General features: G+C 41.1%; 1 protein-coding gene across 1 annotated transcript; it reads right to left on the minus strand.

Moving 5' to 3' along the window:
* Positions 1 to 1,523: 1,523 nt before the first annotated feature.
* Positions 1,524 to 23,098, minus strand: tgm2b (transglutaminase 2b). The gene is made up of 13 exons (XM_056273185.1): positions 22,990 to 23,098; positions 12,963 to 13,142; positions 11,144 to 11,362; positions 10,234 to 10,352; positions 9,737 to 9,865; positions 9,176 to 9,353; positions 8,346 to 8,478; positions 7,022 to 7,125; positions 6,684 to 6,923; positions 4,142 to 4,417; positions 3,868 to 4,028; positions 2,869 to 3,005; positions 1,524 to 1,800 (listed from the first exon to the last, which is right to left on the minus strand). The coding sequence occupies exons 1-13, from the start codon at positions 22,997 to 22,999 to the stop codon at positions 1,650 to 1,652; spliced, it is 2,037 nt and encodes a 678-aa protein (XP_056129160.1). The 5' UTR covers positions 23,000 to 23,098; the 3' UTR covers positions 1,524 to 1,649.

Below are 23,098 nucleotides of genomic sequence, written 5' to 3' on the forward strand. Positions count from 1 at the left end.
CATAACCTCAGAATAGCTGTGGGCCTGGGTTGTGATGTGCAGCGGTTTTGTCAAAATGGTGATTGTGGGGTGAAGTGGGCCACTATTCCAAGCAAAGATTGGATCATTTTATCTAAGGGATTATATGGGTTACATTTATTTTAATGAGTTATACTTTTACAATTGTGTTAATTCCTGTATATGCTCAAAACCTTAACCAAAGATACAAACCATTTTAAAAAAAAAGTAATTTGAAAAATATACATCCCGAAAAAAAAGCAGATTGGACATTCCACGCCAACAGATTACTCGAGGGAACTCGGTTCAATGGCAAATCTTTGTGTTTGAGAATTGAGCTTGTAACAAGATCACAAACCTTCTAACTGGACAGGCATGAGTTGCCATAGGTAACATTCAGCCCTTGTTTAATGGCCCACAGGAGATTAAAATTGTTGATTGGCTTCTCAGGTTTACATGTGACTCCATCATGCAATTTGTGTGACACTTGACATTCACTGAATATAGGAGCAAATAAATCTGAACACTCATTTCATTTTTTAGGGAACATTTTTAGTATAATACATGCTGTTTTTCTCATGTGATGCATTACACCCTCTTCTTTTTTCTCAGAGATCACCATATGGTATATCTTCATCATCGACGTTGTCAAAACTCATGAATTTCTACCTCTAGTCTCTCTGCCAACCTGTCGTCTCATTCATTTCTGCCCAAAAACATTTAGCGTGACCTCATTACCTCTTGAGTTCCCCCCCAAAGATTACATAAGACGTGTCTTTCATTGTATGGTAGCTTGTTGCTAAGCTGTGTAAATATATCCAGCAAGGGTACACCTATAAGTTGAATGCACCTGTCAAACTGTCACATAAGAACATAAGAGTAGAGGAATGCACATTCACTGGACCACATAAAAAAAAAACGAGTTAAAAAGGAAAAAAAGAAAAAGGAAAAAAAACAAAACATGGATACATATGTTGGCTTTAAGGCCCCAGTACTCAATGGTCATATTTGGTTGAGGTTAGAGGTCATTTGATGATGACCTTTTGGACAATACCTTATAAAACAGGATGCAGAGCTTAAATCCAGTGCAAATACATATTGTTTCTGCAATTAATCATATCACACAAACATTTCAGGCAAGCCCTTTTGATTCAGCATTAACAAAGTATGAAAATAGTATGCAGTGCTTAAAAAGAAACGAATTACTTGAGACTTTGAGAAGAATCAAATGCTAGGTTTAAAAGCAAAGTTTTGCATGCAAAGTTTGGTTAGCTTCTTATGAGTATATCTTGATGCATGCTTGATAATCCAGGTAATACAACATTAACAGTGTATTCAGATGAACTGATTCAACCTTCTTTGAACTTCTTATGAGGACTAATATCACTGGCTCTTCCAAGTTACATAAACATACTTCTGGCCGATAACATCGACATGTTCATGCATGCCACTCTCCAACATACAGCGAGGTCTAAAACTATCTGGATATCAAACAATTTCTTTTTAGGTATCTATATGACTTGTGTAAAAAAAAAAGAAGAAGAAAAAAGAAATCAAATTTTTATGCTTTTGTTGTCCTTAAGATGTTATAAAAAAAAATCAAACGACAATCATCTCTCTGCACTGTACTTTGGTGTAAAGTTTGGGATGCTCTATTTGCCAATAATCACATTCCTGTAGCCCTTGACGTGGCAAAGCTTGTTGCTGTCGAAGCTGACCACCAGCATCCTGAGCCCAAAATGGGTGGGTGTGAAGCAGATTTTGGCCTTGGCATCTTCTCCTGGTCCCACTGTGGAGCTCAGCCTAAGGGTAAATATTTAATCCCTGGATTAGTGACACTCACTGAGCACATTATCCACTAGTCAGGCTTTATAGACGTTTATAGCATTGACAACTGCTTAGCGTTGGAGTTCTATAACAGTTAAGGATATTTATGGAGTTGTGGCAATGGGCCTGCAGGAATTGAAATATTTTGCAGTTTCTGTAGTTGAGTAAAAGCAAGAAAGAGGGGGAAAGTTTCAAATACAGTTTCACTGCTGTTGATATGCTCCTGCTCTGGCAAAGCCCACGAATCCCTATGCTTTCAAATGCGAAGATTGTAATACTGAGATTGCTTTGCTTATTGTCTCATTATCGATCATGTGATTAATTATGCAATGCTGTATTATGAGCATCGACAGACTGGCCACTTGTGACCTAACTCCCTAAGGGACATCAAAATATTTCCTTACTTGCAACCTTTGTTGAATCATCATCCAAAATTAAACTTCACGTTTTATGGGTCATATATAGGAAGGGTAGTGGTTCTTTCTTAGCAATAACAAGCCCCAGTTTTGTACTGATCCAAGGCTGTCTGAGTCTATCTGCAATTTCCGTGAACCAATTTATCTTTGCTTGGCTGTAAAAATGTTGGCTCAGTTATAGTTATACACCACAATGAACAGCATACAGACCAAACCAGCAAATCACAACCAAGAGACAATGCAACTCAGAACTTTAGAAATCAAAACGGAATGGAACATCTGGAAAATGAATGATTTTGAATGAGCCCAATTTCCTTTCAGATTAGGACAGCTCAGCCAACATATCTTGCTAGACAGATTTAATATCTTGGCTTGGTGAGTAAGCTCCTGTTGATCCTAGACCTATAAAGCAATCATATGATTGACAGATGGACAGACAGACGAGGAATGCCTTTTTCATGTGTACATTTGCTCAATTCACAATCCCTTGTTTAACAGAAAATTGTATATCATTTGGTACGGGTCACTTTCTCCAGATGCAAAAGATGTCAGTCGACAGAGCAGAAAGTTGCTGGTTTATTGAGTTTATAAAATCTGAGTTTGTTTGATAATCCAATAGTGTTGCTACCTCTCTGTAATAGCATGTCCGCCGGTGAGGTTGGCTCCTTCGATGCTGAAGCAGCAGCCCTCCAGAGACTCTGGCAGGGGGTTCTTCAGGGTTACTTCAGCTGTCAGCTTCCGGTTCTCCTTTGGTTCACCAATGATCTGAAGAACAGAGTCACGGTGATCTGACACAAATCTTAAAGGTATTGTCAACATTAACCTCTACCCCTCTCAATGTGGTGGAAAGATGAACTTCTAATCTATTTATTTCAGGTTTGATTTGCTGTTGCGCTTTGTGCTCAGGTCAATGTAGTTTCTTCAGGATCGTGGGGTAGTTCCCACAATTTGAGTACACCCCATCCCTTATATAGTAAATGAGCTCAACCACCTCTCTCAGCAATGTTTAGGAAATTATGGCGGAGGAGCAGCCAATCTTAGCATAAAAGGTAATATACTGAAAGTGGGCCAAGTCTTTGTAATTGATCTATGTACTGTAGCCTATAATGGGTCTTCATGCTCAGTAATGACAATGACATCTTTCTAAATAATCATGCTATTGACAATCTTATTTGAAAGGGAGCATGTTTATGCAGTGGTATGTTGTGTGTTGCTGCATAATCTAGATTCCTTATTTGCCCTCTGAGTGTTTGTGTGTTTTAGTGTGATTGTGTTGGGTATGCAGTGGTGGATCTTTTATGGCTTTAGTTATGCGTTTACCTGAGTTTTTCACTTCAACATCTCTAATTTATTTCGAGGAATTGCGGTTGCTGCCATTAGAATCTCCACTCAATTCATTTGCTAATAAACTAATTCAAATTCCAAATTTGGATTCAGTTTAAACCTTGCAAAGGCCTAAAGAATTCATACCATCATTAAAATGACGGTCATGATTACACAACTGTTTGCCTCCGCTAGTGACCAGCCCCAGAGGCACAAAATAGCCCTCTTTTTCAAATATGGACTAGATCCAACAGATGCTTCTTCTTTGACATCTATATGTTTTGTTCCAGATAAATTTGCCCACCCTGACTGTGATCTGAGGTTCCTCCAGCACAATGTTTCTCACACCCAGCATGACTTCATTTGCAGTGTGGTCAATCAGCAGTGCTGTCAGACGGATCAGGTTGTCCCCGGTGAGCGCGCCAGCGTATTTGGAGTAGTTCAGCCTTAGTGGGATCCGCCTCTCTGCAACAAGAGTCACAGTTTTGTGGATCAACTACAACACTGACACTGACAGACCAAAAGTACTGAGCATAGTATCCATACAGCACTCCAGTCATAGGTTGACTCGAGCTCACCTGCTCCCGGGGAGAGTTCGACATTGAGCAAGTCTTTAAAGCCGCAACTCTTTCCAATGTTTCCATTGTAGGACATAGCTCTAGACCCAAACACGAGACGACACTTCTTCTCGCTGGATGTGTTATTGGTCACCAAAGCAAACACATCAAAGTCACAGCCCTTCTTCATCTCTGATGACACCTTGACGGCCAGATGCAGGCCCTGGTTCTCTTGCTGCCGGAGTAACTTGTTTTGATGGTTGGCCTTCTGGAAAGCCTCTCTCTCTTCAGCAGAGCCTTGTAGTAAGGATGATAATAAATAATTAAATGAGATGAGTAGTTCATTATCATACATCAAATTAGAGAGGGACCAGTAGTGACCATCATGCTTGAGGCTACAATTTTACATGGAGGCAAATGTCCTTTTGCACACTTTCTATGGCATATTAAAAGACAATAGCTAATCCACAAAATATTTGGACTTTCCCAGGAGACATTAAGCAGCGGATAGCATTTTACATCTTCACCATAGCTTTTAAATGTAAGGGAAAAGGGCAGGTGGCGGAATGATTAAAGAAAAGGGAGTTATTCTGGCTGTCAGGCAGATATGGCAGAGTAAAGTCAGATAAGACCTTTGCCAACAAATAGTATAAAATCAATATCTAAAGCTCAGGTTCAACAATGTCTTTTTTGACACTGGGGTGGGTTCTACATCTGTGGTCATAAAATCCTTCAAGAGACTGGTGTTGGCCCACCTGAAGGAAATCACAGGCCCCCTGCTCGACCCCCTGCAGTTTGCCTACCAAGCGAACAGGTCAGTGGAGGATGCAGTCAACATGGGATTTCAGTAAATCTTCCAACACCTAGACTCTCCGGGGACATATGCAAGGGTCCCGTTTGTGGACTTCAGTTCTGTTCAGCATTCAACACCATCGTCCCAGATATCCTCCACTCCAAACTCACTTGGCTCACTATACCAGCCCCCATCTGCCAGTGGATTAAAAACTTCCTGACAGACAGGAGGCAGCATGTGAGGTTGGGGAAAATCACAACCAGCATCCAGACAGTCAGCACTGGCACCCCCCAGGGATGTGTGCACTCCCCTCTACTCAGGTGACCCATCTGTTAAATTCTTGAAGTCTGCGGATGACACAACCATTATTGGCCTTATCTGGGATGGTGACAAGTCTGCATATATACAGGAGGTTGACCAGCTGGCCCTCTGGTGCAGCCATAATAACCTGGACTAAACACGCTCAAAACAGTGGAGATGCAATGGACTTCAGGAGTTGACTCCTAACACTGCCCCCCTTCACCATACTAAACAGCATGGTGTCTACAGTGAAAATCTACAGATTTCTGGGTTCCACAATCTCCAAGGACCTAAGGTGGACATCCAACATAGACACAATCATCAAAAAGGCCCAGCAGAGGATGTACTTTCTCCTCCAGCTCAAGAAATTCAACCTGCCTCTAGAACTGCTGATTCAGTTCCACTGCAATAATCCAGTCTGTCCTCTACACATCCATCACTGTCTGGTTTGGTTCAGCCACCAAACAGGACAGGGACAGAATACAACGGACAGTTAAGTTTGCAAGGAAAATAACTGGTGCCAATCTACCCTCCATTCAGGACTTATACACCTCCAGAGTCAGGAAACGGGCAGGCAACATCACTGCAGACCCATCACACCCTGGTCACTACCAGTTCCAACTCCTCCCCTCTGGTAGGCGCTACGGAGCACTGTATCCCAAAACAACCAGATATAAAAACAGTTTCTTTCTGTGGGCTGTCATTCAAATGAACGCTTAACACTGTCAAATAAATCCAACCATTTTGTATATACTGTACTGTACATTGTGCATATACTGGTTCACTCTGTCATGTCCTTCTACCTTAGGCATGTATGTATGTAAGTAACCTGCTAACATCTATTTAAGCATTTCTGATATTCTCTGCACCATTGCACTTTCTCACCTCTTATTTTGCCTGTATAAGTCAGTCCTTGTGTGTGTGTGTGTGTGTGTGTGTGTGTGTGTGTGTGTGTGTGTGTATGCATATATATATATATATATATATATATATATATATATATATATATATATATATATATATAATGAAGATTGTAGTGTTGTTATTCTATGTTAAGTACACTGAGAGAGCCACAAAACCGGAGTCAAATTCCATGTATGTGCAAACCTGCATGGCCAATTAACCTGAGCGCTGGTGACTCTATCTCCTTTTGAAATGATTACTGGAGGTCAGATACCAATGTGGTATCACAATAGGTACCACTAAGGTGTCATTAAGTTAAACAAAACTGCAAACTTTGACCGGAGTACTGCACATAAAAGCAACTTAAAATGAGACAACTTCCTCAAAGGATTTGGCAGCCCAAACCTACAAATGGGGCTTGAGTATATAGCAGTCTTGTTGGTTGGTTGGTATGCAGCGAGGGATGTTTATTCTGCAGGATATGCTCTGTGATGGTATGTGGTGATAACGTATCCTGTTCCTAACTAAACCTCTTATCTTACTGTGGAGCAACCAAAGTGGCTCTACCTTCAGGGTACTTGTAGAGGTGAGTGATGTCCTCTCTGGCATTATTGCCAACACTCTTTGTGCTGATTTTCTGGCCCACCATGGCAGCATGAGTGATCCTGTTCTGGGTGCCATCCTTATTCCTTCGAAAGGCGATAACATCGGCGTTGACCTCAGCGAAGACAAACGGGGCATCGTATTTGAAAGTGAGCTCGCCGCTCTTGATAGCTCTGACAGGGATGGGCCCACAGCAGTACACCCCTAGAGAAGCGATAAGATGCAAAAACTAAGATGGAAGAACCTCGTCACTCAAGGTCTCCCTTGGTGAAAAATTACTTCCCAGAAAAGCGTTTAGTTACCTTCACTTTTCTCCTGTGGTGTAGGGTCACTGGCCTGCCAGCCATCAAAACCTGGTTTGAGGTCAGGTCTGGTCATCCAGTTCTCCACCCAACAGTGATAGTTCCTACAGAAATGAACAGATCAGCTACATTTGTAATGCTGCCAATTTAACTATTCAACATTTGCTATTTAAGGACTAGGCAGTGAGAAGCCATGTTTTGCGGTTATTTTAGAAAAGCTACTATGGGAGCATGTTAAACAAATTTGATAGTCACTATGAAAGAACACTACTACTACTACTACTACCACTACTACTACTACTACTACTACTACTACTACTTTTAGTTGCTCCTGTTAGGGTCGCCACAGCAGATCATCTCTTTCCATCTCTTCCTGTCCTCTGCATCTTCCTCTTTCACACCAGCCACCTGTATGTCCTCTCTCACCACATCCATAAACCTTCTCTTTGGCCTTCCTCTATTCCTCTTCTCTGGCAGCTCCATATTAAGCATCCTTGTCCCAATATACCCAACATCTCTCCTCCACACATGTCCAAGCCATCTTAATCTCGCCTGTCTTGCTTTGTCTCCAAACTGTCCAACCTGAGCTGTCCCTCTAATATACTCATGCCTAATCCTGTCTTTCTTCGTCACTCACAATGAAAATCTTAGCATCTTCAACTCTGCCACCTCCAACTCCACCTCCTGTCTTTTTGTCACTGCCACTGTCTCCAAACCATATAACATAGCTGGTCTCACAACCATCTTGTAAACCTTCCCTTTAACTCTTGCTGGTACCCTTCTGTCGCAAATCACTCCTGACACCCTTCTCCACCCACTCCACCCTGCCTGCACTCTCTTTTTCTCTTCCGCACTCCCCATTACTTTGGACAGTCAACCCCAAGTATTTAAACTCATACGTCTTTGTCACCTCTACGCCTTGCATCCTCAGCATTCCACTGTCCTCCCTCTCATTCACACGTATGTATTCTGTCTTGCTCCTACTGGCTTTCATTCCTCTTCTCCCCAGTGCATACCTCCACTTCTCCAGGCTCTCCTCCACCTGCACCCTACTCTCACTACAGATCATATTCATTCATCAATATGAAAGAACACTAATGTTCAATAAATCTGAGTCAAAACTTTTCTACAACACAATAATAATAATAATGATAATAATAATAATTTGTAGTCTACAAGTAATATAGCTCTTTAACCGGAACATAGTGCTGAACAATACATAAGTGCCATCATCAAAGTGCAGTGCACCAATGGGACTGAATCTCACTGGAAAATCTGTCAGGCTAGATCTATAAAAATGTATAAGGTTGATAAAAGCTCTAACCAGATCATGTCTCTGGATTTACTGTAATCTCCATTTTCATCGATGTACTGCTCAATGACCAGGTTACTGTTGGTGTCGTGGGCAGACAGATAGTTGGTAATTACTCGGCAGGGGATGCCAAGGGCTCTGGCAACTGTCAGGGTATAAAACAATTTATATGCATTGGAACATGTATTGGAGGAGTTAAAAACATGAAAATTTCTTTTGAAAAAAAAAAAGTTCTTAAGCTGTGCCCGTTAACCCAAGTTGTGTTACGCAGACTAGTACAGACTTCAAGAGGAAGCAAAAACAATATAATAGCACAACTGCTACACAATCTTTACAGGCAGCATGTTGAAAATGTTGACAATATTTAAATGTTAATGTAATTCCATTCAATTATAATGTTTTCTCTATCTATGTAATGAAAGAGGGACTAATCTCCAAGACTATCAGGAGAAAATACCTGCATAGAAGCATCAATAAAATCTCCTACCTATTAAATCAAATATAATTCGCAATAGAAAATAAGCAACCACCAAGTATAAATTATAGTAAATCTAAGAATTAAGACATTATTTTCACATAACTGTAAAAAATATGTGTACATTGAAAATGAGTGAAATATACAGCAGGGTAATGACCATTACGACGTATATAACACAACTGAGTGGAATGACGCTGATGTGATGCTGCACTTCCAGGTGATACTGCTGCATTTACTTTTGGATGATATTGTCTAAGAGGCTGACAAAACAGTATAATAGAGCAAGCATCCAGCAAACTAAAGGATTACAAAATCCCCGGGAATCACAGACCTTGCTCGTGTTTGCTTTGTAGTGAAAGCTTACCGGTGCAGGCCACTGCAGCAAATACCCAGCATTGTCCATAACGTACAGGCTGACAACTGTTAAAGCACCAGTCCTGCAGGATCTTCACACTACCCCTCCAGGACAGGGGACTCACGCCACCATCGTAGTTATTTGTCCATCTGCCCAATAACACCCCTTTGTCATCATTACAATTCACCTAAAGTGCAAAAGAAAGGGAGCATATTTATGTAGTGGTATGTTGTGTGTTGCTGCATGATTTACATTCCTTATTTGGCCTGTGTGTGTGTGTGTGTGTTGGCTATGCAGTATTGGCTGTTCTTATGGCTTCATTATGTGTTTAGCTGAGTTTCTCATTTTCAACATTTCTACTTTATTTTGAGGGACTGCTTTTGCTTCCGTTACAATCTTATTTTAAAGGTAGTCAAATTTTGTTGTGCTTTCAAGTCATTTATAAAAACAAGTCAAAAAACCATTATTGAACATATTGTAAAATCGTTGCCGTTTGCAACCGTTAAACTGTTGTCCACACAGAACGCTGCATGGCAAACTTAAAAATCAAAATGTTTATATGCTGCCTACCATGGCGCTCAGTACTCTGCACACATAGACTGGATTTCTCCTCCCCGAGCAGTCTTTACCAGGATTTTTCAGGTATTTAGGATTCATATCCAGAACAGTTATGCAAGCATCCAGGATGTCAGGTTCAAACTGCGCAGATAAACAAAACACGGTATTTACTCACCATGTGTAGTAATACCCTTAGTTTTTTTCAAATTATAACAAAAATTGTAAAGGCATAGAAAAAGTAGACTTATTCAATAAATGTGTTTCTATTTCAATTTCCCTCATATCATTTCTTGAATGGCAAGAGGGAATCTTTTCTACTAAAGCAAGTGACACTTGAGAAATTGGCAAGAAATGTCCATGTCCATTCAATAATTTTATACATGGGCTTTCAACATCAATACTTCATCATTCATCCAGACTCTGAACCAGTATATATATATCAAACTGGCTAAGTAGTGCTTCTCTCATTTGAGTATGTGGGTAGATGAGTCTGTTGTTGGTGTTGGTACCTGGCCAAAATTCCAAGGTGTGGGAAAGGGCTTTTGGTGAGTGCCTTGAAAGATAATCCCATCCTGAGATAACACGTACTCGTTCAGATTTTTCTCGTCGTCCATATACACCGTGTCTCCTGTTACCAAGACACATAAACCATGCAGGAACAAAATGCTTATGAAATAGAAAAGGCTGACATGGTGCAGTTTATTGCTCAGACATAGTAGAGCCTACCTCAAATGGGACTTCCTGGAAAAAATATAGTGTACTTTGTACATTTGAAGTTTTACTTGCTTGTATTGAGGGGGGGGGGGTTCCCCCTTTTTCTCCCCAATTGTATCTGGTGAATTACCCCACTCTTCCAAGCCGTCCCGGTCGCTGCTCCACCCCCTCTGCCGATCCGGGGAGGGCTTCAAACTACCAAATGCCTCCTCCAATACATGTGGAGTCGCCAGCCGCTTTTCACCTGACAGTGAGGAGTGTCACCAGGGGGATGTAGCACATGGGAGGATCACGCTATTCCCCCCAGTTCCCCCTCCCCCCCAATCAGGTGCCCCGACTGACCAGAGGAGGCGCTAGTGCAGTGACCAGGACATATACCCACATCCAGCTTCCTACCCGCAGACAGGGCCAATTGTGTCTGTAGGATATCCAACCAAGCCGGAGGTAACACAGGGATTTGATTCGCCGATCCCCATGTTGGTAGGCAACAGAATAGACCGCCACGCTACCCGGATGATCCAAACTACTTCTATTCCTCTACAGGTTGCACAAAAAGATCACCACAACTGCTGCAGCACATGCTTGCACCCCTGGTTTTATTTCTCTGCAGCTTCTCTCATAATCCCAGTTTGACCTGAAACCTCATCATCTGACTCTGCAGGACCTATATGGCCTGACAGCATGACATATGGTCTGTTTACGCACCTGGGCACCAGGGGTTAAAGAGCAGGATGAACTTAAACTGCCCTGATTCCCCGAGGGTCAGGGTGTAGCGGCCGATAGGTGCGTCTGGAGGAGAGCAGATGGACAGGGCCACCATGTCCCCAGGGGGACTGACGACAGCTGCGCTCCAGCGAGACTTGTCGATTTTGGCAGACAGAGCAAAGGCAGCCCTGGTGCCATACTGGTCAGACGGATTTGGGCCTATGAGGGAAAAAGTCAACATAGTTAAAGAGCTAAGACCAGACTTGGTCAGTAGCCAAGAAACATCAATGAAACATTGTCACCCCTGTCCTTTAGTAAATATAAAACGGAAATGGAAAATTCAGAGTTGTGTTCCCACAGTACGCCAAAATCCCTTCCTAATTTAGTTAAAACCTCTGTGGAATCTGTTCTCATCTATGGGGTGGGTAATTGTATAATGGTGCATAATTGGTACCAAAGACTGAGATGCAAAACGTCCATTTGTGACCGCAGTGGAGATTTGGGTTTTGGCAAACAACATGAACTCAAGTTCCCCTGTGTTTGCGCTGGGCTACGTTCCAAACAGTCAAGCCCTTCAAGTCCTCCACTTTGCACAACCAGCCAGACTAAGCAGGCGGTGGGGTTCGGTTTCCATATCAGTTCTTCACTTGGACAGCACTAAGCGTCATACACAAATCCGAACAAAAACAAAAAAATACTTGAACTTTCAAGTTGATAAAGTTATCTCTGATTCCACACATGCTGTCTGGTCGGTCATTCGACTTCCTGTTTAAACTGCTGGATTTGATGGCAGGCAACAGTTCATCCAAATGCTGACTATGTCATAAATAATGAATAGAGCTCAGTATTGTTCCTGCATACTTTATATCCACAGCCTCCAAGAATAATAATGAAGACAGTTGACCCCAAGAGAACACAGAAAGAAGAGCAACTGATAACAATGGAAAAAAAAACTTAACAGAATAAAAAGTTGTAACAAAAAGCACAACAACAGGAATGACTTTTTAAAAGCCACAAGCAGTAACAATTGGAGTGGACAGAAAGGGCTTCCTTTTCCTTGGAAGCAGGCATGGCCTCCAGTTATTGGTAATTCTATTTCCCTTCAATCACAATAGTGCTAGGAAAAATCAACATGGCCCATTGCCAAAAGATATGCCAACTTGTAGACATCTTCATGCTGCTTTCTGAATGACAGGATGCAGCTACAAAATACTTTCTCCTATCCACCGCTCATATATATATATATATATATATTCCATTCTTGGAAAATGGAAAAAAAGTTTTGTTTTAAATTCCTCCTAATCCAAAGGTATGCTTGCATCTGTATTCAGTGATGAATCATGCTAAACAGACTATCTGTGCCTACCATGTATAGACTTGAAACATCATTATGTAATACCACATTGTTTAGAAGTTAGTGGGTAGCATCACATCCAAGAGAAATAAAATGAAAAATCCCAAATAATAATGAAAAAATAAACAAAGCCAGAGGGGTAAAAATATATGCCTGCTTACACCTGCATTTGGAGCTGGCAAATCTAAGCCTTTCCTTGACAACACATGCAACATTTTAAATAACAGCGATACCCAATCCTGCGTCACAAACAGCCATGTGTATTTGGGTTTTCTTTCCAACCTGACGTCACTGGTTAGTCCTCCTCTATCCGGCTGAAGATGTGTTAATTTGTAAAATGAGCCAGAGTAGCGTTGGGTTGGAATGAAAACCAACATACACCTGAGCCCTTCTGAGGCACATTATTGCGCATAACTGACATAGAACCGTAAGCATTCTTTAACTTGATGTTATCTGTTTCAGTACCTGTTTCCACGACGCAGTTGAGGGAGCTGACTCCTGATTGATACTTCCCAGAGCGGAGGTACAGACTGATCGTGAACAGCTGGCCCCTCCTCACAATCAGATTGTCCCAACCATTGAGTTCAGTATGGTGGTCAGTGTTGTTAAACTCACAGTCCAGGTTCCAGCGTTCGATGTCCATTGCTTGGAATGAAAAAGAGGAGGGAAATTTTGAATTAGATGTATAATGCACCATGCAGCCACTTTGGGGAAAAAAAGAAGAATGACAAAGATTGGCATTGAATATTTATAGAATACAAATAATGGGTTAACCACAAGGAATTTTGGGCACTAGTTAAATGGGCTAGTACCACCGAGCACCACATTGCTAAACGCATCGGCGCAAAATATGGGGGGGGGGGTCGGAGGTTGAAAGGTTGAAAACTCACCTCTTCAGGAACTACTACCCTGTTACTTGTTCTTAGCACTTATTGTATTCACTCATTTAAAAAAAAAAGTCTTTCTTGCGCTTTTACTTTAGCACTGGTTTTGCTCTTAGATGCTTGTTTAGATACACTTATGACCCCTGATGACTAGTAGTTCTCCTGATTTCCTACGTTAAATGCACTTATTGTAAGTCGCTTTGGATAAAAGCGTCGGCTAAATAACTGCAATGTAATGTAGAGCTGTTCTAGACACTGTGAAACGCTTGGAAATGGCAGTATAGCCTTCCCCCTTAAGATGACCATCCACTATCTTCTTACTGAGTTCCAGACTGATTTCTTTACTTTTTGGCATGATGAAATTACTTCTTACCAAGAATTTAAGAGTAGTCCCTCGCGATCAAGTGTTCAAGTGCCACTAGCCCTGTTCATTGGAGTCCCTTAAGTAAAGTTCAATGCTGATTGATTGCTCAGGTGTGGTTTGAATGCAAAAAAATCACATGGGGGCTAATCATTTTGACCACCTCAATTTCACTGCATTTGGTATAAGGCAAACCTTTATTTCACATTCCAAAATGTACCAAATAGGGGCCTTAACATTGATGAATTTTTTACTATGTAAAGTTTTATGAATGATGCAAACATTGGGCAGAATTTTAGGGAAATGTTCCATAGTTCCTTGGAGGCTAATAATTTTGACTTTAACTGTATATAAATATGTATAATATTAGACATATATTCCCTGTATGTGCCATCATTCATGTCATTCCCATTCCACAAACTGTAAATGTATTAGTTATTAATAAAACATTTTTTTTTTAAATCCCCCTCCCTCTCCATCTCCATGTATTTCGTACTGGCCGCAGCCTTTGCATCATTTTCATCTGACGTGACTGGCCGGAGGCACGAACAACTTTTTAACAGCATCTGGCTGAGGTACCACCAATGGCTTATCTGTGTAAGAAATATGAGTAGGGGTGATAAATGTGTGATAAATGTATGCAGGGGTTGGAGAAAAAGGGGAAAAAGGCCTGAGACCCATCAAGTGCTAAGGGGTCCTTAATGGCAGAAAAATGCTCTTAGAGGTAGGCCTATTACAAAAATGCAAATTGCCTTGTCTTGGACCTCCCCCTAAAACAGTCTTGAGAATATAGTTGAGGAAAAAAGTAGAAGGTGTGCAATGTAGTCTACAATATTCTCCTTTCAGAAGTCACCAAAATCAACTAGTTCACTATAGCTGACTCTTTAGGCTACTGATATACCTGCCGTTGCTAGATCATTAGTATGGAGTATTAATTGCAATTTATGGAGCATTATAGAATTCATATGTATTATCCTGTTTGCAGTTTTACAACCAACGTAAGTAAACTGTATACTCTATTCAATTCAATTCAGTTCAACTTTATTTATATGGCTCTACCAGTCAAAAGTTTGAGTACACCTGCAAAACCAGGTTTTTCATGATTATCTATGCTTCAAACTGTATACGCTTGTCTGTAAATGCTTAATATTTCATTATAGGATATGTGCACTTATACCTGTGCATATAATCATAAGTTAATTGCATTCAATATTATTTTATTTTAAATGAAAATAAAATTGTATGAAATGGTCACCTATAGCAAGAGGATTTCAGGTCTGAATCCCAGGTCAGTTTAAAGTCTGAAATGTGTATAACATGGAATTACAACACTTGTAAAAGTGTCTTTGTTAGATGTTCTCTGAGTTAACTAGCATTTGGTGAATTATTCATATTTTCATTTAAAATTACATTTTTGAATGCAATTCACTTGATGATTATATCCACATGTATAAGTTCATGTATCATACCATTAAATATTCAGTGTTTATAAACCAGTTTATGCAATTTCAAGCATGGATAATCATGAATAACTTGGTTTCAAGCAGGTGTACTCAAACTTTTGACTGGTACTGTATATCCTGCGTTGGATCCTATATTGAAATTGAAGTCTGTAAGCCACAAAGGGATGTAGAATATAGGCAGAACTAAAAGAGAATTTGAATTATAGGCTTTCTGGTAGCCTAATTTTGCATTTGAACTGCTGTATGGGTGTGTGTGTGTGTGTGTGTGTGTGTGTGAGTGAGTGTGTGCATGCATGCGTGCGCGCGCGCACACACATGTGTATATATATATATATATTTATGCATACACACTCATATACTATAGATAGATAGATAGATAGATAGATAGATAGATAGATAGATAGATAGATAGATAGATAGATAGATAGATAGATAGATAGATAGATAGATAGATAGATAGATAGATAGATAGATAGATAGATAGATAGCCTTTTTTTCTGGGAATGACTGGGCATCGCTGACGTTGGTCCCCTCCACCTGACAGACCAAATATGCACCCCTGGCTGAACGGTCTAGTCGGCCCCTACCTCTTTCCACAAACACTCTTTTTTTCCACATGTTGTTTACAGAGAAGTTCACAGGTGGAAGCAGGGGTAAAATGTTGCCAAAAAATAAAACAAACCATATTGTTGCGATTGTGGAGTTGTGAAGTTTAGCCAGAAAGCTGTCTGGCTGTCACCTCTGTCAGATAGCATCAGTGTTTCCAACTCTTCTGCAAGAAAAGTAGCTATTGGCCCAAAAGTCACTACAGCTTGCTAGGTGACAGCAGCGATTAATCTACTCATCTGTATACAGCATGACATCACACAGGAGCGAAGGGCTGTGGCAAAGTGAGAAAAGAGGAAAAATAAAATGGCCTATGTTTACAGAAATTAGACACCGTAATAATAAACTACCAACAGCACTTATATACTTACAAGAACCATTTTTCAATCGGGCATATGGGAAGTAGGAAGATTAAAAAAGTGGGACCAAAATTAGAGAAGAAACTGGCCTAAATATTTAGAGACTATGAAGGAAGAAAATATAGACTCAGTCTAGATTATTTAACTATTAAAATTTCAACATGATATACATTAAATTGGGGCATTTTTTGGCATATAACTATATTATATTTTTATAATCAGCATTTATGAGTTGAGGACAAGTTGCTCTAACAACAGCTTTGGGCCGCTGCCCTTTTAGTGAGATTGGCCAAGAAGGCGGCCTGTCCAGGGTGCTGCCCAATGACTGCCGGGATAGGCCCCAGCATCCCCCGCGACCCTGAGAGCAGGATAAGCGGTTTGGATAATGAATGGATGAATGACCGAGAAACGGTCGGGTCTAGACGGTAACCATAGATTTGCGAAACTAGAGACAGCAATATGATGGCATACAGTGCGAACAATGTGCAGTTTGTTTACATATAGTTATCTGACTCTGACCAACACGTTTTAGTTAATGTTGCTCCCACGAAACCCTAGCGTTAGCTAGTTGACGCTAACAGCTGTTAGCCTACACCAGACCTAGTAAGCGGGCGGCCCGCGGGCCAAATCCGGCCCAATGATTTTTTTTCCCGGCCCTTTGGTCAATTTTTATTAGAACATTAAAAATTATAATGCGTTTTGGTGAGAAGGTGAGAGATGATCATAATATTTTAACAAGTAATTCAATGTTTTTTTCACCATCTGCCAATGTAATGTAAGTTGTTTTGAATGTATCTTTAACTGGGGCCTTTTGATCATCAGTATTGGTGATGGTGAGAAGTGATTCATTAGATCAAATAAACGTAGCCTATATAAATGGATAAATGTATGAAATGGCTGCCCTATTCTGTATGTTATATAAACACATTGTTAATAAACACTTTTGATACACAGTATTAAGGGTATTAGGGTTGTTTTTCATGCTCACATGTAAGTGCTAAGATCCAATAATTACTCTGAAAAAAGTGTGGCCCCCTTACCCAGGGGCGGATCTACAGGGTGGCAAGGGGTGGCAGCTGCCACCTCTGGGACACAGTCTTGCCACCCCTGTTGCCACCCCATTTATAAATCAGATAATATGTTTTTAAAGTATATTTTATGTACATGCATGGTGAAGGTCAATGAGACCCGCACCAAACTCATCTCAAACAGAAGTCGCCGATTTAGAATCCCCCTCCCCCTCACAGGCGCGGATCAACAGGGTGGCAAGGGGTGGCAGCTGCCACCTCGGGGACAGTCTTGCCACCCCTTTGCCACCCCAGGAAAAAATCTCTAGATCCACCACTGCCCTTACCATTTACATTTGAATAAGTTGGCCCTCATAAGAAAGTAGTTGACCAGCCCTGGCCTACACTGACGGTACCAAATGTTCTCTGGTTCACACAGCCGACTAGTTTAAATGTTTCTGGTCAATTATCCGGTGTTATGCAAAACATGTCTGAGAGGTCTGACATGACAATATGATACCACATGAACACTTTCTATGCGTAGTTTACATCACGTTGTGCAGCACATTAAGTAACCAATGTTTGGTAGCTATAGACAGTTTATGTTGGATATTCAGACGTTCTGCCAGGTTCATCCTCGGTAACTTTCGAGTAAGACCATCAATACACAGTTAGCGTATTATGGAATCTGACAGAATGAAGAAGTCTGACAGAACAAAAATGATTCAGTACTGTTCTCTGTTTCAGCGGCAGTTTATGAAAATGGACTGTTTTGTCCTTGGCTGTAACCCTGTAAAACTAATTTTTACACCCAGGAGCAATGCAATAGTGGCCTCTCTTTTGTCTTCTTCTATCTTTCTTCTACTGTTGTGTTTGTTGAAATCAGCCAAGCCAACTAACCATGTGACGTCACAGGTTATAGTACTGCAAGATGGTGGCGCCCTTGCCATGAAAGATATAACGAGGTTTCATTATCATCATCATCATCATCTTCTTCAGCCGCTTTTCCGGGGTCAGGTCGCAGTGGCAGCAAGCTAAGAAGGGCACTCCAGACGAACCCTCTCCCCAGCAATGCCCTCCAGCTCCTCCTGGGGAATCCCAAGGGTTTCATAACGAGGTTTCATTTTTCTTTTATATGTTTAGATGTTTCATGTGTGTTTTAAAATTTTTGATTAGAGTGGAAATATATTTAGTAAATAATTGTAACTTGATCGATTGCTTCATAGATTTGTTAATGCAAGGGTGTAAACAAAGCTCCAGGGTGCAACAGAGATTTTCATCAGTTTATGTTCTCGTTGGCTTTGGTTCTTGACCTGATTGGCTAACTGTGCTTGCACAAACTAGCGGGAGGACAATTGACGGAAAGCAGACATACGGAGGGGTTGGTTGTATCCATTCCACCCTAGGCTAGAGATATTTTTCATCTTTGCTGGGACTTTGTACATGAATGACAGAGTAACCACACACACACACACACACACACACAGCCCAAAAAAACCCACAAACCTGCCAAATCTGAACACCCTGTTAATAACCCTCCTGAGCAGCCATGATTCATAATGAACACCCAGCAGTGAATGTCCTCTGGGTTCATCTGTACAAACCCTAGCTCGTAGTAGATTCCTTCCACTTAAAGTGACACCAGGTAACTTTGTGAATTTCATCAATTTTTTTACACTAACTGTCGCAAAGGCAACAGAGGGGCTTTTCATTCCCCTAATATCTTCATGTCTTCATATCTTGAGTGCATTTATATACAAGTTGCAGCTCAAAGGACTATCATAGAAGAAGAGCTACATGTTAAGAGACAATAACTAAAATAGCTGTACTTAAATAAGTGTCTTAAAGCATTCCCACTATCTCCTGGGAGGCTTGGTGTTTGGTGCCAGACAAAGTGCATAGCGAAAACAAGGCTTGAGGGCAAACTGATCTGAACGAGGATTGTGTCATTCTCCCTTAGCCATCACACTACGTGAACAAAGTGAATTTATCGATGATATGCTAAAGCAAAAAAGCTACCTGGTGCAGATTTGATACAAGAAATTAAGTTTGCAAAAATAATATTTTGCAATCAATCGTTTGTATTTTCCCACTAGTAACCTGCAATTGTTGGGTTAGTGCCAAAAACTCAGTTCGTCATTTCTGCACAAGAAATTTAATCAGTTGCTAGTCTGTATTTTCTCTCTCAGTCCTCCTCTATTTGGTCTGCAGTCCTTCTTGCTTTTTAACACCAATATGGGTTTGAAAGTACACGTGCCTAATGGTACACTCAAGTGCCACAACATGTGAAGTGGAAGGATTAAAACAAAGTTGTATATAGGTTAGAGGGTCTATATATTAGCATCTCTGATATATTCTCTGCACCATTGCACCTTATCACCTCTTATTTCACCTGTATATAGTCAATCCTTGTGTATGTATCTGAAGATTGTTGCATTGTAGTGTTGTTATTCTGTGTTAAGTACACTGAGAGAGTCATGAAACCGGAGTCAAATTCCATGTATGTGCAAACCTACATGGCCAATAAACATGATTCTGATTCTGATAACTTCCAAACCCAGCAATGAAAAATAACTTTGTTACAACGTTGCGGTATATTAACAACAACACCTGGAGTCTGCAGTTATTGTGGTTCTTTTGTGGGTCTACATGAGGCTTACATTTGCCTTTCCTTGCTAGTCAATATAAACCAGACACTAATTTTACATCTGAAATGAGTTGTCCCTCTAGTCTCTGTGCATGGGGAGACCCCCTTGGTTAATGTCTATTCTATGGTCCTCAAATCAAATTCTTTAGTGAGTCTCTGAACTTTGGAATAGAAGGGTGTGTCAGGTTAATATGGTCTACAACACACACTTGTTCACAGCAAGACATCGTCAGTGGTCTCTGAGTCTGGATGGGTTTTTACAAGAGGTGCATTCAGACAGAGTAAATTAGTTGACCTCAATACTACCTCGTGCAAACACAGCAGAGCTCTTCTCTGGTGACGAAGAGAGAATCCCACCCTCTTCCCTCTTGTTTATAGAAAGTGTTAAAAGCTGTCCCACCCAAGGCTATGTGACCTGTTCCTTTACACATAAGGGGGTTAACCTCTGCTCAAATGTGAAGCCTCAATGGAAGGAAACTCTCTGGAAACAAAGTGGTCGTGCCAAGGCTTAGCTAAAACAACAGACACCTTCCTGCTTTTTTCAAGATCCAAGGTGGATAATTTATAGAAAGTCCTTTGCTATGAAACTCGCGCCACAAGAAAAGCTTCTTCCCCACAGCAGTAGGCCTTTCCAACAAGCCCCCAGACACCCACACTGCCCCCAACATCCCACCCTTTGACCCTCTCTCCACACATGACATACACCTACACACATGCACAAACACACATGCATACACAAACAAACACATGCACAAACACAGTGCAATATATGTGCCCTACTGTGCCCTCTGTACATGGACACTTTGCATAAGCCTGCACTACCCTGTAAATAACTCTTATTCTGCAAATAACTTCTTGTTCTGTAGATAACTCCTTATTTAAACATTCTCATTTAACATTTTGTAAATAGAGTACCATATTGCCATATTCTCAGTTTATATATATATATATAAGATCAATGTGCCAAGCACATAACATTTAACGACCTATTGAAGAACCATATGGACAAATAATAATACCTCCCTATTGGGTCGAGAGAATTCAGCATCTCTTTTTTCTCTTCTCAGTTCTCAAGTGTTTTTCCAATCAAGCCTCTGGGGGAATGGGGCATTAGCTCATCTTTCTGGGAGAAAGAGTAAAGAGCTTCTAAGAAGAACCATGCAACCCGTTACATACAGTGCCACTATTAAGCTGTTTGAAGGAAGTACTTGTACACAACTAAAGGCACGAGAGCCCTGTAAACGTGATTTATTACCAACAGAAAGTGGAGATCATTAAACTAATTGATAACATACGTCTATGACCCAAAACCTTTCTATGAGAGCGTGCAAACAACTATCACTTAAAGTGCTGTCAGTGCGATGGTACAATTGTTGTACATTGTTGGTATTCTACGTTACCGCTACGTTTCATTGTGTGTGAACATGACCATTTATAGCCAAGCAGACATAGGAGAGTGAAGAATGTGTGATGTGAAGTCCAACAGATGTGGTATGTAGTGTAAACCCAGGCTGAGTTAGTTCAGATGCCTCAGGTAGCTCCTGTGTGCTGTATATAAAACAGTGTTGTAACTATGCATGGACAGATTAAGCATGATCAGAGCCCAGCCTATTTGTCCCAGAGCTTGCCCGCTCCACTAAAACTGGTGAACACAGCAGTGCTTTGCTTCCAGTCTCCCAACTATGACCAGCTCCATAGAGGGACTGTCTCAGAGCAAGCCACATAAGGTCATCAGAAGCCTAAAAAGGGAGACCAAAAACAAAACCTGTCTGGGCCCGCAGAGCAAGCTGCAGTTACAGAAAACGCCATTCAAAAGGCAGCAAAATAAACATGTTTGAAGTCATGAGGAAACCTATTCACAACCAAAAGTGGGAGAGCTCTTGTTTTTTCCTGTCAAGTCCATGTAAATGAATAATCCTGTTTCAAATAGCCGGCCTCGGCTTAAAAATAAGGTTTTTTTTTCCATCATGCAGCGTTTGGAGCTCCACGCTGTAACAGTCTCAACAAACCGGGCAGTTTGTGCATTTACTGTCATACATGGTGAACAGCAGAAGGCTGTTTACTATGAATGCAAAGTCTGTGGTGGTCTGATATCCCCCCCCCCCCCACGTTTCTCTGTTTATGGGGTGCGCAGCAGATTAAGATGTGGATTTCACCTGTTTCACTGGCGCATTGTTAGAAATTTTAACCCTCTAGAGCCAGAGGGATCTTTTTTGGGGCAAGCCATTAGCAAATGACTTTCTATTCATGAGCTTATACTGGGATATATTTCCAGGTTTTGTTTTTTTTGTTGGTTAAATCACACATTTTGCTTACACTTAGCACAGGCCAGCAGCAATATTACACCCAAGAGGTGTTTTCCACTAAAACATATTTGGCATTGTTTGAAAGTGGCCTTGAGGTTGGCATCCGTTAATGTGAGCAGCTGCCCCGTGCAGCTATTTAAAGCGTGGAGCTGGTCCCCGCGCTGAATGAAACGGATTTTGAATGGCTGATCTGCGATGGCCTTTATTTGCCCTGAACCACTCTTATTCACAGTTTTAACGAGGTGGGAGGGAGAGACATGCTCTTTTTTAAAATGTCCTTCTTTTTTTAGCGCATCCTACAGCTTAACGCTGTCGGTGGGAAACGTTATAATGAAACATGCAAACGTAAACCGAAGACAACCGCCAGAAACACGCCGCTTTAATCGATGCAAACCAGCGAGGATCGATGCCCCCGCCACCTCTTCAGGTTGCTCTCGGAAAAATACTGGAAAATAAATGACACACGCGTTCGTGTAGTCAACGAGAAGGAAAAAAAAACTTTTCAGGTGCCGTCGGTTCAATTCCCCCGAATATAAAACCCCAAACTGAAAAATCGTTTGATATTAAACTCGCGGGTAATTAGCTCATTAGAAGAAGAAGAAGAAGAAGAAGAAGAAGAAAAAGAAAAAGAAAAAGAAGAAGAAGAAGAAGAAGAAGAAGAAGAAGAAGAAGAAGAAGAGAAGAAGAAGAAGAAACAAGAAACCCAAAGGCATTATTCACTGTTGCGATCAACTATTTCATAGTCTTGTTAGTGTTTCCGGTGTTTTCAGGCAGGGCAAGTTGTTGGGTTTTTTTGTTGTTGGTATTTTTAACAGAAAGTCGGTATTTATCGGCCGCCTGTAGAGAGACGAGGTCTTACCTTGAGACATGGCTGTGGACAGTGCGCGGTGTGTTTCCAGCGTGCCGTTATCCGGGCTGGGAGAACCTGGGCTGGTATTTGTAGCGCTTTGTACGCGTCATCACAGCTC

The sequence above is a fragment of the Lampris incognitus genome, chromosome 2 (genome assembly GCF_029633865.1).
Source record: "Lampris incognitus isolate fLamInc1 chromosome 2, fLamInc1.hap2, whole genome shotgun sequence".
NCBI lineage: Eukaryota > Metazoa > Chordata > Actinopteri > Lampriformes > Lampridae > Lampris > Lampris incognitus.